The sequence below is a fragment of the Chaetura pelagica genome, unplaced genomic scaffold (assembly GCF_000747805.2).
Source record: "Chaetura pelagica isolate M959 unplaced genomic scaffold, ChaPel_1.0 scaffold230, whole genome shotgun sequence".
Taxonomy (NCBI): Eukaryota; Metazoa; Chordata; class Aves; order Apodiformes; family Apodidae; genus Chaetura; species Chaetura pelagica.
The window spans coordinates 191,331-204,622 of NW_009951955.1; the positions used below are offsets into that span (position 1 = coordinate 191,331).

The window sequence follows — 13,292 nt, forward strand, 5'->3', positions numbered from 1 at the left end:
AATCCTGGTGGCAAATTGCTTACAAATGTCTTATAAATTTCCCAAATGTGGCTGTGCTGAAAGGAGGCAGAGCCCTGGGCCAGGCTGCCCAGAGAGGCTGTGGAGTGTCCTTCTCTGGAGACATTCAAACCCACCTGGACATGTTCCTGTGTGATGTGCTCTGGGTGCCCCTGCTCTGGCAGGGGGGTTGGGCTGGAGGAGCTTTCCAGGTCCCTTCCAACCCCTAAAACTCTGTGATGCTGTGAGGGAGCGAGGCTGGCAGTGCTGCTGCTGCTGGGGGATGTCACCTGCTGGTGCACTTGGTGCCAGGACGGAAACCTTGGCAAGGTCCTGGGGTAACATTTCCATGCACGTGTTTGTGGGTTCTTTGAGGGCTTGTTGGTTAAATGTCAATGTTTTCATGATTTATTCAGGGAGATTGCACTGCTCCAAAAATCCCACTATGCCTTTGAAAGCTGTTTATAGGTTGCTCAGTGGAAAATGTGCCTGTCTTGACTGCTCGGAGATGCAGAGCAAAGCTGGCTGCTGAGCTGCTGGCTGGGGGCTTGTGGCAGAGCTTTAACATGGGCTGAGAGCTGGGACTGTGCCCTGCCCAGGTGGGTGCATGTTGCTGCAGACTGAGCATGCTGAAGAGATAGAAAGCTGCCAGCACCCTGTGCTGCAGCACCAGCATCTGCTGCTGCCCCATGGGGTGATGCCCTCAGCACCACTTCACTTGTGGTCTGAGCTTGCCCCAGGTCTCAGCTGTCCCTGGAAGGAGCAGCCACAGGCAAAGTTCCCATTACTGTGCTCCTAACATGGACATTTTGGGCTGAATTCAAAATAAGCATGGACCAATCTGGCTGTTCTAGGACAGACCTCTTGTCTTTTGTTCCCAGACTGGCATGAAGCTCTGATGTGTTCCCATTCAGCTTTTCACGTGTGTCCACACTGGGTGCTGGGCTCAGTGAACCCCCCACCACAGCCCACACCTTGAAATGTCCCTTTGTGCCATCCCCCCTGTGCTGAAGGGTGCTGAGCACTCCTGAAGCACAGCTGCACATCCCTGCATGGACAGCTGGAGCTGCAGCTGCTCCAGTCCTGAGCATCTCATGCTAGAACTGGCACCAGGCTGGGAGCTGCTGGATCCCAGCAGCTCTGCAGGGTTTCTGTGAAATAATAGTGCTCTTTTCTAAAAAATAATGTACCTATGTGGAAGAATTAAATCCAGATTTTCTCTCTCTGGGATATCATGGATTACAGGGATATAATCCACTAAGGGCTACAGGGAAGCATTTCAGCCCTCAGGGCAGACACACTGTTGTTTGTTTTAGATGGTTGTAGAAGCGAAGGCACAGAAAGTGATTTCAGAAATGCTTTAATGCACCTAAATCCATGGCTTGCAGCTCCTCTGGCCATGGGAGAGCTCAGGAAGCATGAGGGGATGAGCTCCCTTCACCTGGGGGCTGGGGCAGGTGGGTGCCAGCATCAATTCCCCAGCCCTGTGGGCTCATCAGGTATAAGATCATCCTGCAGCTCCACCAGGGCTGCTGCAGGGGCTTGATTTAATTCATCGAATCCCAGACTGGTTTGGGTGGGAAGGGACCTTAAAGATCTTCTAGTTCCAACCCCTGCATGGGCAGGGACACCTCCCATCAGCCCAGGTTGCTCCAAGCCCCATCCAACCTGCCCTTCAACACTGCCAGGGATGGGGCAGCCACAGCTTCCCTGGGCAACCTGGGCCAGGCTCTCACCACCCTCACAGGAGAGAATTTCTTTCTCATGTCCAACCTCGATCTCCCTCTTCCAGTTTGAATCCATTTCCCCTGCTCCCATCCCTCCCTGCCCTTGTCCCAAGTCCCTCCCCAGCTTTCCTGGAGCCCCTTCAGGCACTGGAAGCTGCTCTAAGGTCTCCCTGGAGCCTTCTCTTCTCCAGGCTGAACAGCCCAACTCTCCCAGCCTGTCCCAGAGCTGCTCCAGCCCTGGGATCATCTTCATGGATCTTCTGGACTTGCTCCAACAGTCCTTCTTGTTTTGGGGATTCCAGAACTGGACTCAGCTCTTCAGAGGCATCTCAGCTGAGCAGAGGGGGAGAATTCTCTTTAATTTGGCAAGGTTTTGACAATCAGCGTCATTGCTTGCACATTTGGCATGTGATTATCACAGGAAAACATGGAATGATTGCTACCTGAACACTCTGTGGTGGGATGGGAGGCTCACGAAGATGTTTCAAAGGGCTGGAAGTGTCTCTCTAGCCTTGCATGTTGGGACTGAGAGCAGTTCCAGGACTGGTAACAACTGCATGTCTCCCTGTGGGCAGGTAGAATTCCCATCTTAGTGCAGAGCAACATGTCAGGATGAGCAATAGATCCGAGTGAAAGGCATTAATTGGCAAGTGCTGGAAAATTACAGATACGCTTAATGAAAAAGAAAACCTTGTTTACTGTTTCTAATGTGCTGCTGAAGGAACTGGCTCCCAAATAAAAATACTTAAAATTACGATTAGGATTTATTTGCATAATTGCTGCAAGAGAGATTCCAGGCACGTGCTGAGCAGTGCCCCTTGTCCCAAGTCCCTCCCCAGCTTTCCTGGAGCCCCTTCAGGCACTGGAAGCTGCTCTAAGGTCTCCCTGGAGCCTTCTCTTCTCCAGGCTGAACAGCCCAACTCTCCCAGCCTGTCCCAGAGCTGCTCCAGCCCTGGGATCATCTTCATGGATCTTCTGGACTTGCTCCAACAGTCCTTCTTGTTTTGGGGATTCCAGAACTGGACTCAGCTCTTCAGAGGCATCTCAGCTGAGCAGAGGGGGAGAATTCTCTTTAATTTGGCAAGGTTTTGACAATCAGCGTCATTGCTTGCACATTTGGCATGTGATTATCACAGGAAAACATGGAATGATTGCTACCTGAACACTCTGTGGTGGGATGGGAGGCTCATGAAGATGTTTCAAAGGGCTGGAAGTGTCTCTCTAGCCTTGCATGTTGGGACTGAGAGCAGTTCCAGGACTGGTAACAACTGCATGTCTCCCTGTGGGCAGGTAGAATTCCCATCTTAGTGCAGAGCAACATGTCAGGATGAGCAATAGATCCGAGTGAAAGGCATTAATTGGCAAGTGCTGGAAAATTACAGATACGCTTAATGAAAAAGAAAACCTTGTTTACTGTTTCTAATGTGCTGCTGAAGGAACTGGCTCCCAAATAAAAATACTTAAAATTACGATTAGGATTTATTTGCATAATTGCTGCAAGAGAGATTCCAGGCACGTGCTGAGCAGTGCAAGAGAAACCTCATGGCTTTTCTTCTTCACTCTCCTGTGTCTCGAGGTTGGTTTGTTCTTGGCGGGTCTATTAAAGCTTTTAGTAACTCAATGAGGCAAGAAGGCATTTGTTACAAAATTAATGCATATATATGTATATGAATATTTGTTCCATTGACTGCAGTAAGAACATATGGCTGAGTAAGAGCCAGATCATCCTTGTAATTGTAGTGTTGGCTGGAGAACGATTCAGTAGGTGGCACTTACCTCTTTATTGCAAATGAGCTGATGTCCCAGCCTGGCTGAAGGGAGAGTGCCCTTGGGATTTGTTTCCAAGGGGCTGTTTCCCTCTGGGGAGTGTGTGAGATCTGCCAAGTTGCCATATACATTTCTGTTAATGGTCTGTTCCAAACTGTGCTGTCCAGCTCATCCTGGCCACCTCCCAGCCCCTGTGGAGACCCGAGGGCCAGGTCCTCTGCCCATGTCTGGGTTCCTCTGTTGACTTTGCTGATTTATACCTGCTGGAAGTAAAACACACCGTGGTGGGGCTGTGCTGATTGAAACCAGCTAAGGGGATGACAAACCTACCTCTTAATATTTCAATTGACTTTGGCAAACCTGCCTCTTTCTTGTGTATCCTAAATCAACGTGGAAGTGCTGCTGGCAGTAATACCCACTCTTGTCTGTGCAGGTGGCTGCCCCTTCATCAGACCTCAGTGTTTACACCTGCTAAGTTTGCAAACATTCCCCTTGAGCAGTAGTTTTCCTTAACTGTCATGGTTGGGAGATGAAAACATTCTTCGTTGGGCCCTGCTCAAATGGGAATTTCCTTCTTCCAGGGAGGGCCATCAAGGTCTGGGGCAGGGGCCCTGGTGCCACATCTTGCTCAGCATGGACACTGTGGGTGGTGCTACCACGTGCTGAAAGGTCTGGAGAACAAGTCCTGTGAGAAGAGGCTGAGGGAACTGGGACTGTTTAGTCTGAAGAAGAAGCTGAGGGGAGACCACATTGCTCTCTGAAAGGAGGTTGTGGGGGGGTGGGAGTTGGGCTCTTCTCCCAAGTGAGTAATGACAGGACCAGAGGAAATGGCCTGAGGTTGCTCCAAGGGAGGTTTAGGCTGGAGATTAGAAAGAATTTCTTTACCCAAAGAGTGGTTGGACAGTGGAACAGGCTGCCCAGGGAGGTGGTGGAGTCACCAGCCCTGGAAGTGTTTCAAAGAAATGTAGATATAGTTCTGGGGGACATGATTTAAGCACTGAATGGGTAGATTAGGTTATGGTTGGTGGATTTAGGTGATGGTTGGACTTGATGATCTTCAAGGTCTCTTCCAACCAGGATGATTCTGTGATTCTGTGATCTCTGGATTCTCTGGAGCAGGGTCTTAGGGCTGATGTCCAGACCCTCATGTGGCTTTGGAATTCTTGCTTCTGGATCCTATGACTTTTTAATTGCATGTTGAAGAAAACCCCTATGCACTATGTAATTTGTGCCCTGTGATAGATCAAGGGGCAATGGATTCAAACTGGAGCCCAGGAAGTTCCACCTCAACATGAGGAAGAAATTCTTTGGTGTGAGGGTGACAGAGCCCTGGGACAGGCTGCCCAGAGAGGCTGTGGAGTCTCCTTCTCTGGAGACTTTCCAGCCCTGTCTGGATGCCTTTCTGAGTGACCTGCCCTGGTTTTGGTCCTGCTGGGCCAGGGGGGTTGGACTCAATGATCTTTGGAGGTCCCTTCCAACCCCTGACATTCTGTGATTCTGTGATAATTAATTGTTATCAAATAGCAAATCTCTAGGCTGAAAGCTGCAGTAGGAGTGATGGAGCCTCCTGTTGTCCTGCAGCACTGCTGTTCTGGCTCTCCAACCCTAGTTTGGCATAAAGCAGAAGCTGCTGCTTTTTGGCTTGTTTGTTCAGCTCCTGTCTTACACACTCAGTAAGATCTGTAACCCACCAGTCGAGCCCCCAACCTCCGAGCACCTCCCCTGGGATGGGATGCTTTGGTCCAGCTACTCTTCCAAAGCAGCCTAATGCACTGTTCCAATAAACCAAAGAGGAACCATTCAGATAAGCCTTTCTCTCCCCTTTTCTCTCGTGCCCAGGGAGAAGATGCCATTCCACCATGTGACAGCTGGCTTGTTGTACAAGGGCAACTACCTGACCCGCTCCCTCTCCGCCGGCAGCGACAGCGAGCAGCTCGCCAACATCTCCGTGGAGGAGCTGGATGGTGAGCAACGTCCTTCTGCTTCTCCACAGGGGGCTGGGGATGGGAAAGACTCATTCTCACCTCCTCTGCAGTGCTGTCCTGCAAGAACCAGGGGTGTTCTCCCCTCGGAGCAAGGAGCAAAAGGCAGGGCAGAAGTGAGAAGGCTCAGCAGTGGGGCCGAGGGAAGGGCTCTGACCGCAGCGGGGGCCGGAGCTGGAGGATGATGTTAGGCTGAGAGTTTGTCCTCCTGCCTAGAGATGTGGCAGCTTTTTGAAAGAGCAAGGCTGCTTTTTACAGGTAAAACTTTGCAAGAAAGAATGTTAGGCTTGTATTTTCATAGAGATGTCTTTAGCCTTTCCATGGAACCTGCAGAGCTGAATTTGTCTTCCTAGCAAGTCCTCTGGTTTGCTCTCCAGCCTTTCAAAAGTGTCTCAGTATAACAAGGTGCACAGAAGAAGGTGGCTTCAGAAGCTGGAAAGAGCTTTAAAGTTCTCTTTTCCAGGTCAATGACTGGGAGCACAGACTGGCCTCAGGCTGGCAAAGGCTACCAGGAAGTTTGTCTGCATCTGTTGCCTGTAGGAACCCATGATTTCCCCTCTAGAAGCTGGTGGCTGCCAAGCCCCTCTGCCCCATGAGGCCAGGTGGACTCCCAGTCTGCTTTCTCATGGGAAGGTCTCTTTTCTCTGCAATTTGTGGCTCACCAGGGTCAATTCTAAGCAAAAGTTAGTATCACTGACAGCTGGTCTTTGGGGGCTGTGGAACTAATTGAAGGTCTTGGTTTGCTTCCCAGTAGATATTTGGTACAAGCCATGAACATAATTGGTGGTCTTGACAGAGAACTTGGTGAGGTGATGAGCAAGGGGATGGTGCAAGGGGGAAATGATCCTTCCAGGACAGGTTGGAGGCATTTTGGCAGAACACATGGCCAGTATTTCTGCCCACTCTCCTGTTTTTCACCAGTGCTTTGGTAAATCAGACCTTAGTTTTCAAGCCTTTTCAACTCGGAGCTTTAGGATTTGGATTTGTGAGCTTTGCATTAACTTCATTCCAAACGGGTTTTACTGAGGATTTGTAGCTGCTTCTCTTCTTCTCAATGTGAACATGCTGGATATGGCTCAGGTGAGAGATGCAAGGTGAAAACCCACTTTCTATGCAGCTTACATAAGACCTCAGGAGCACAAAGACTGTCTTCTGGACTCTTCTCCAGAGTTACAGAAGCTTTGCTAGAAGATTGCAGAACTGACCTGGCTTAGCTTTTGTGCATCCTGGAGATGCCAAATTCCGTGCTGGATATGGCTCAGGTGAGAGATGCAAGATGAAAACCCACTTTCTGTGCAGCTTACATAAGACCTCAGGAGCACAAGGACTGTGTCTTCTGGACTCTTCTCCAGAGTTACAGAAGCTTTGCTAGAAGATTGCAGAACTGACCTGGCTTAGCTTTTGTGCATCCTGGAGATGCCAAATTCCATTACAGTTGTCCCTGCTCAGGATGACAACTTGGCTGAGCAGAGACGAGGATGTTGGTTGAGGTTTTGCAATTTTTCTCAAATGCAAAGAACAAGGTTTTTTTCTGCTGTGCCTACACTGGTTGGAGCTGATTCAGGTGGCATCAGGGAGGGCTGTGACCTGCTTCTCAGGGCCATCACACTGCATGAAGGAAATGTTGCCTTTGGTTTGCTCCCCTGCTGTTTGCATGGAGATGGACATGGGAAGGAATCTCATTCTCAGAATCATGGAGTCACAGCATCCCCAAGGCGGCCCTCTTGCCCTGTCACTGGTTGCCTGGAAAAAGAGCCCAACCCCACCTGAGCACAACCTCCCTTCAGGTGGTTGGAGAGAGTGAGAAGGTCCCCCCTGAGTCTCCTCTTCTCCAGGCTAAACACCCCCAGCTCCCCCAGCCCATCCCTGTCAGACTTTCCCTCCAGTCCCTTCCCCAGCCCTGTTGTCTCCCCTGGACCTGCCCCAGCACCTCCAGCTCCTTCTTGCAGTGAGGGGCCCAGAGCTGCCCCAGGACTGGAGCTGAGGCCTCCCCAGTGCTGAGCACGGGCAGAATCACATCCCTGCTCCTGCTGGCCACACCATTCCTGACACAAGCCAGGATGCCACTGGCCTTGGGGCCACCTGGGCACTGCTGGCTCCTGTCCCACCAGTTGTCACTCAGTGCTCCCAGTTCCCTCTGCTGGGCTGCTCTCCAGCCACTCTTCCCCAGCCTGAAGCTCTGCAGGGGGTGACTGTGGCCAAGGAGCAGGACCCTGCACTTGCCCTTGGTGAATTTCACCCCATGTCTCCTTCCCATCCCTCCTGTGTCTCCTTCCCTGTGAGCTTGGCCAGCCCTTTGGGCACTGCTTTCCCAGAGGATGCCCAGCTCCTCTGGGCAGGGAGGAGGGAAAACCAGCCCTGGGGAGGCTGTGGCTCATTGCTGTTCATTAAGGGCCAGTGGAGTCCAGAGGATCTGCCTGCAGAGGCAGCAGCAGCGAGGGCTGCAGCCCCATTATCACCGGGCCATTGAACTGAGTTTATTCATCTCTGCTCACAAAGAGTATCCCCCTCCTCCTTCAGGAGAGTGGTTAGAGCTCTTTAACTAATCATCCATTTATTCTCTGGCCGTTAAGCACAGGCTTCTTGTTAGAATTTAGTTCTTTTCTTTTCTTTCCTGACAGCCCCGTGCTTTAAAACACCTGTTTTCAGGGCTTTTTGGCTTTGCTGTGCCCCAGTTTTTAGCAAGCAGAGGGAAGCTGAACCCCAGGCCATTTATTTTTTTTCCACTTGTAAACAAACAAGTGGTACCACATTGATTTGTGGCCAGAGAAGCATAAGAGCCTGGAGATGCTTTTCTGTGTGCCAGGTACAAGAGCACAGCTTACCCTCTGGAAATGATACGTAATATTAGGTCAGCAGTCACTGTCTTACTGTGCTTTGTTACTAATGCTACATCAGTGCTGGTAACTGGGGAAGGTACCACTGTTCACTGCCCAAACCCAAACCAGAAATAGGCTTTCTGCCTTTAAGCATAAACTACCTCAGAGGGAGTAACAAAATGTTCTTCCTTGAGAAGTTAATGCCAGTGGATGGGAGCTTTGTGGATCCATCAAGCTGTGGTAGCTTGATGCCAATAACATATTTGCATTTCATCTTCCCAGCTGGGAAAGAGATGCCAAATTCTCCTTGGTTTATTTTTCAATGAGATTTTGGTCCTGAGGGAGTTCCAGCCTATTGAGAAATTCCACTCACACATATTGAATTATTAAAGGTTTGAAACTGGGGAAGTCGGTGGGAATTTTCAATAATGCTGCTTTGCACTCAAGGCTCCAACAAGTGCCTGATCTGTTGGGGTTTTTTCCAGCAGATTCATCCCCCCCCTTTCTTTTTTCACATCTAGCATTGCACGTCTCAGTGCCATTCCCTTTGGGAAGGATTTCTGCAAGTGTGGGCTCTGGGATGCTGCAGGAACGTTGCACATCCCCCTCGTGTCCCTGCAGGCAACACAGACAAATGCTCCTTGTCTGCAGGTGGTGGTTGAAGGATAATATGGAGAGCAGGAAATGACAAATATTTCTGACTTCATGCAAACCTAAGGAGGAAGGAGTTGGGTTTTTCATTGTATCTTGGGTGCTGCTCTGCCTCTTCTCCCAGTGGTTATTTTTCTTTTATGAAAACTTTCCTGACTTGCATCAACCATCTGTTGTCTTTAACTCTGCTCTGGATTTTTCCATCCTGCTTTCAATATGATGCTGGCAGGAAGGAAAGAGGCTGGAGAGATAGCAGGTCACTCTGCTGATGCCTCCTCTGCTCCAAGCAGCCGTGTTTGCAGTTTGTGGTTCTACAGTGTGAGGGTTTTTAGAGGCTGTCACCACCACCAAGGGAATTCACTTGTATTAGGTGATGCTTAACTTTGTAACGTCAAGGAAACTCCGAAGCTGGAAGTGACAGGCCATCCATAGCCTGGCTCATAGGGACCATGAAGTGCAGTGGGATCTGGGATGGATGTTGTTGCCATATGCTCAGTGGTTTCTGTGCATGAGGTTATAAATTAAGGCTGGGAGGGACTGTTTCACATACAGATTTTCTGGCTGTTGGTGGTTGACATAAAATTGCGGTGCAGTTTGTTCGTACCCTGTGGTTTCCACATCCCTTTAAAAACCAGCTTCTGTCTTCAGATGAGGAACAGTAAGGGGTATTTTTAATCAAAAATGGTGGATGGAAATCATCGTGTCAAGCTTGAGTCATCCACCTCCATAGGCACTATCTAAAGGGTATTGTCAGGAGGTAAAAACATTGCCATGGTAGGAATCTAACAAACAGCACCTGAAGAAAGGCACACACGTGTTAAGCAGGCTTGGCAGAAAGTGCCTGTGAAATCTGTGCCAGTCAGTGCCTCACAGAGGAAACCCAAATGGGTGCCACCAGCAGCTCTTTGTCCAGAAAGACACAGTGAGAAATCCTCACCTGACCTGGGTGCCTTTAAATCAGCAGAGCCCTTGCAGGAAGAAGTGCTGCTTCAGCTGGCATCTGCTGCCTTAGACCACAGAGCCTGTGCCCCACGTTGGGGCTGGGATATCTACCAAGCTTCTTCTAGGCTGGGAGACTGATTTTTTTTTTGTGCTTGTAGACATCAACCTGATTGGTTTGAAATAGCCCTTAAGGCTGAGATCCAGAGTGGGAAAGCCAGTGCCTAGTTTTGCTTCCCTAAACTGGAGGTGTCAGCAGAGCAATGGGTGGGATGGGGCCAGGGTGTTGGCTACAGGAGCCTGGGATGCAGGAGGCTTGAAGGCAGGACTCTGGGTTCTTCCCTCATCAGGAGACTTTCCTGTCATTATAGATGATACATCACTTTGCAGGACGTGCTTTTCCTGGTTTATGCTTCTTCACTTTTCTGTCCCCTCCAGTAGCTCTTAACTGGGTCACTGTTTCCTGGGCTCTGTGTAAGTCAACCCTGAGCAGCTTCAGAGTGCACTGGGACACAGCTCTTGAAATAATTGAAAGGGCAGGGTTAAATGGTGCCCGTATGGATTTGAAATAAACAGTTGCTTCCCACATGTCAATCATGCAGGAATTGCCACGTGGGGGAAGATGTGCTGGGGCTACAGCTGGGTTTGGAGTCCCAGCAGCACAGGAGGTGGTTGGTCGTGGGGCTGGTGTCATTTTAGGTCTCTGCTGGGAAGGGGGACTGGGTGAATAGTCCCACATCACAAACAGAGCCATGACATCCTAGCTCTGCCTCTGAAAATAAGGCCAAACTCAAGGGTGTTTGCCCTCTTGTGCATGTCTGATGTGGTGCTCCTTGGATGTTGTAAGTGCTGGGAATCACAGAATCATTAAGGTTGGAAGGGACCTCAAAGATCACCAAGTTCCACCCCCCCCTGCCAGGAGCAGGGACCCACCAGACCAGGCTGCACAAACCCTCACCCAGCCTGGCCTTAAAATCCTCCAGGGATGGGGCATCAACAACCCCCCTGGGCAACCCATCCCAGTTCCTCACCACCCTGATAGTGAAGGATTTCTTCCTAATATCTCACCTGAATCTCCCCTCTTTCAGTTTAAAACCATCACCCCTTGTCCTCTCACTACTTTCTCTGATGAAAAATCCCTCCCCAGCTTTCCTGGAGCCCCTTCAGGCACTGGAAGCTGCTCTAAGGTCTCCCTGGAGCCTTCTCTTCTCCAAGCTGAACAGCCCAACTCTCCCAGCCTGGCTCCAGAGCAGAGCTGCTCCAGCCCTTGGATCATCTTCATGACCCTTCTCTGGCCCCTCTCCAACAGCTCCATGTCTCTCCTGTGCTGAGGACAGGACTGTGCTGCTGCAGAGCTCTGTTCTTGCAGGCTCCTGTGTGGTTTGATCTTGTGCAGAACCCCGTGAGAATCGTGGCTGCTCTAGATCCTTGTTCCCTCCTGTCTTCTCAGGAAGTTTGAATAAACAGCCTCTTGCTGGAGAGCCAGGGCTGCTGTGCATCTCCTCCTGCCTGTCTTGGGGGGTTGATTTTTCCCTGGGCCCATTTGTTTGCCAGCAGAGACCTGAGCCCTGCTGCTGGGCATGGAAGGGAAGGGGGCAGCCAGATCCCCTCAGCAGCCAGCTGGCAGAGATGGATGAGCTCAGGTGTCCCAGGTGAGATCAAACAGTTCTTTGGAGCAGCCCTGAGCTCCAGGAGGGAAGCCCAGGGGATGGAGACATGACTCACTCGACTGACTCATGGAGCAGCAACAGGCTGAATCTGCTCCACTGGGCTCTTTGTCCACGGGAAGGAAACACAAACAAACAAACCAGAAAACGCTTGGAAAAGTGGGAAGAGGAAGCAATAAGGAACAAAGAGCATCCTGGTGGCAAGGCTGGATTTCCAAGGGTGTTCTCCTGGGATGTCAGACCATGAGATGGAGCATGTGCTGGGGAATGGCCACACTGGGATGTGCTGATGGCCAGGGCATGGATTTGTGCCTGGGTCTCCAAGCCCACCCCTCACTGTAAGCACTGCAAGCAGCTGTTAATTAAGTGGATGAAACAGTGTAAAGCTCATTTGCTCTTTTCCAGAGTTCTTTTTAATGAGAGGTTTATCCACAGTGTCTCCTCTGTGAGTGATCACGGCTGGAAATGGAGTAATTTATGTCTTGTATTGGGCTTTAACAGGGTTCTGTGTCTCTGCATAGAAAACTGCAGCATCACTGTGCAGATTCTTCTGTGGACAGAAGCAGCTGTATCTCCCACTTCTGCTGAGCTCCTTCTGCTCATTTTCCAGTGATATATTTTAATTACAGTGTAGGTTTCCTTGGGACCCAGTAGTTTTAGGTAGGAAGCAACCTCCATTTCAAAAGTGTAAAAACTGGTGCAGAAATAATATTTTGGAGGATGCTATTTTATGCTGAAGTGCACGTTGGCTCCAGAGGGTGTGTGTCCAGTGCAGGAGCAGAGTTGCTGATGGAGAAGTTGTGGCTGCCTGTCCCCAGCTGCCTGCTGAGAATTCCCTGAGGAAGAGATCTATCATTATCACAGAGTCCCAGGGTGGTTTGAGTGGGGAGGGACCTTGAAGTTCATCCAGTCCCACCCCCCTGCATGGGCAGGGACACCTCCCACCAGCCCAGGTTGCTCCAAGCCCCATCCAACCTGCCCTTCAACACTGCCAGGGATGGGGCAGCCACAGCTTCCCTGGGCAACCTGGGCCAGGCTCTCACCACCCTCACAGCAAAGAATTTCTTCCTCATGTCCAACCTCAATCTCCCTCTTCCAGTTTCAATCCATTCCCCCTCATCCCATCCCTCCCTGCCCTTGTCCCAAGTCCCTCCCCAGCTTTCCTGGAGCCCCTTCAGGCACTGGAAGCTGCTCTCAGGTCTCCCTGGAGCCTTCTCTTCTCCAGGCTGAACACCCCAACTCTCCCAGCCTGTCCCAGAGCAGAGCTGCTCCAGCCCTCCCAGCATCTCCATGGCCTCCTGTGACCATTCCTTGTGACCTCCCCAGCCCCATTAGAAGTTTCCAGCCTCCAGCAGTGCCAGACTCAAGGTCCCTGCCCCACTCCTGTGCATCTGGGAGTGCTTGGTGACCTCAGAGCCCCTGTGCTGGTGTTGAGAAGCTCTCCCCTGCCCTGCACAGAGCAGTCCTGTGTGCTGCAGACAGGGAGATGTCCATGCAGCCCCAGCATCACCAACCTTTCCCTCTTGGCCTTCAAGAAAGCTTTTCTGTGGTGGGTTGTTGTTTGGTTTTTTTTGCTGAAATTAGTAGCACTTCCCACCCAAACAGGCCATGATAATGTTTGGACACCCCGAGTGCCTGAACGCAGGGAGGTCTGGCTCCTCCACTAAAGAGAAGACCATTTCTGGAGGGTTTTAGCTGCTTCTCTGCCTTAGGAACCATTGGGGTTTGAAGAGCAGCCTTGGG

At 50.7% G+C, this 13,292-nt stretch overlaps 1 protein-coding gene across 1 annotated transcript in view; it reads left to right on the forward strand.

Annotated features, from left to right (window-relative positions):
* Positions 1-5,337: 5,337 nt before the first annotated feature.
* The window catches only part of CALN1 (calneuron 1), a 110,058-nt gene continuing 102,103 nt past the window's right edge, over positions 5,338-13,292 (forward strand). The window contains exon 1 of the mRNA XM_009999119.1: positions 5,338-5,455. Coding sequence (XP_009997421.1) covers positions 5,338-5,455 — 118 coding nt within the window. The remainder of the gene's footprint in view (positions 5,456-13,292) is intronic.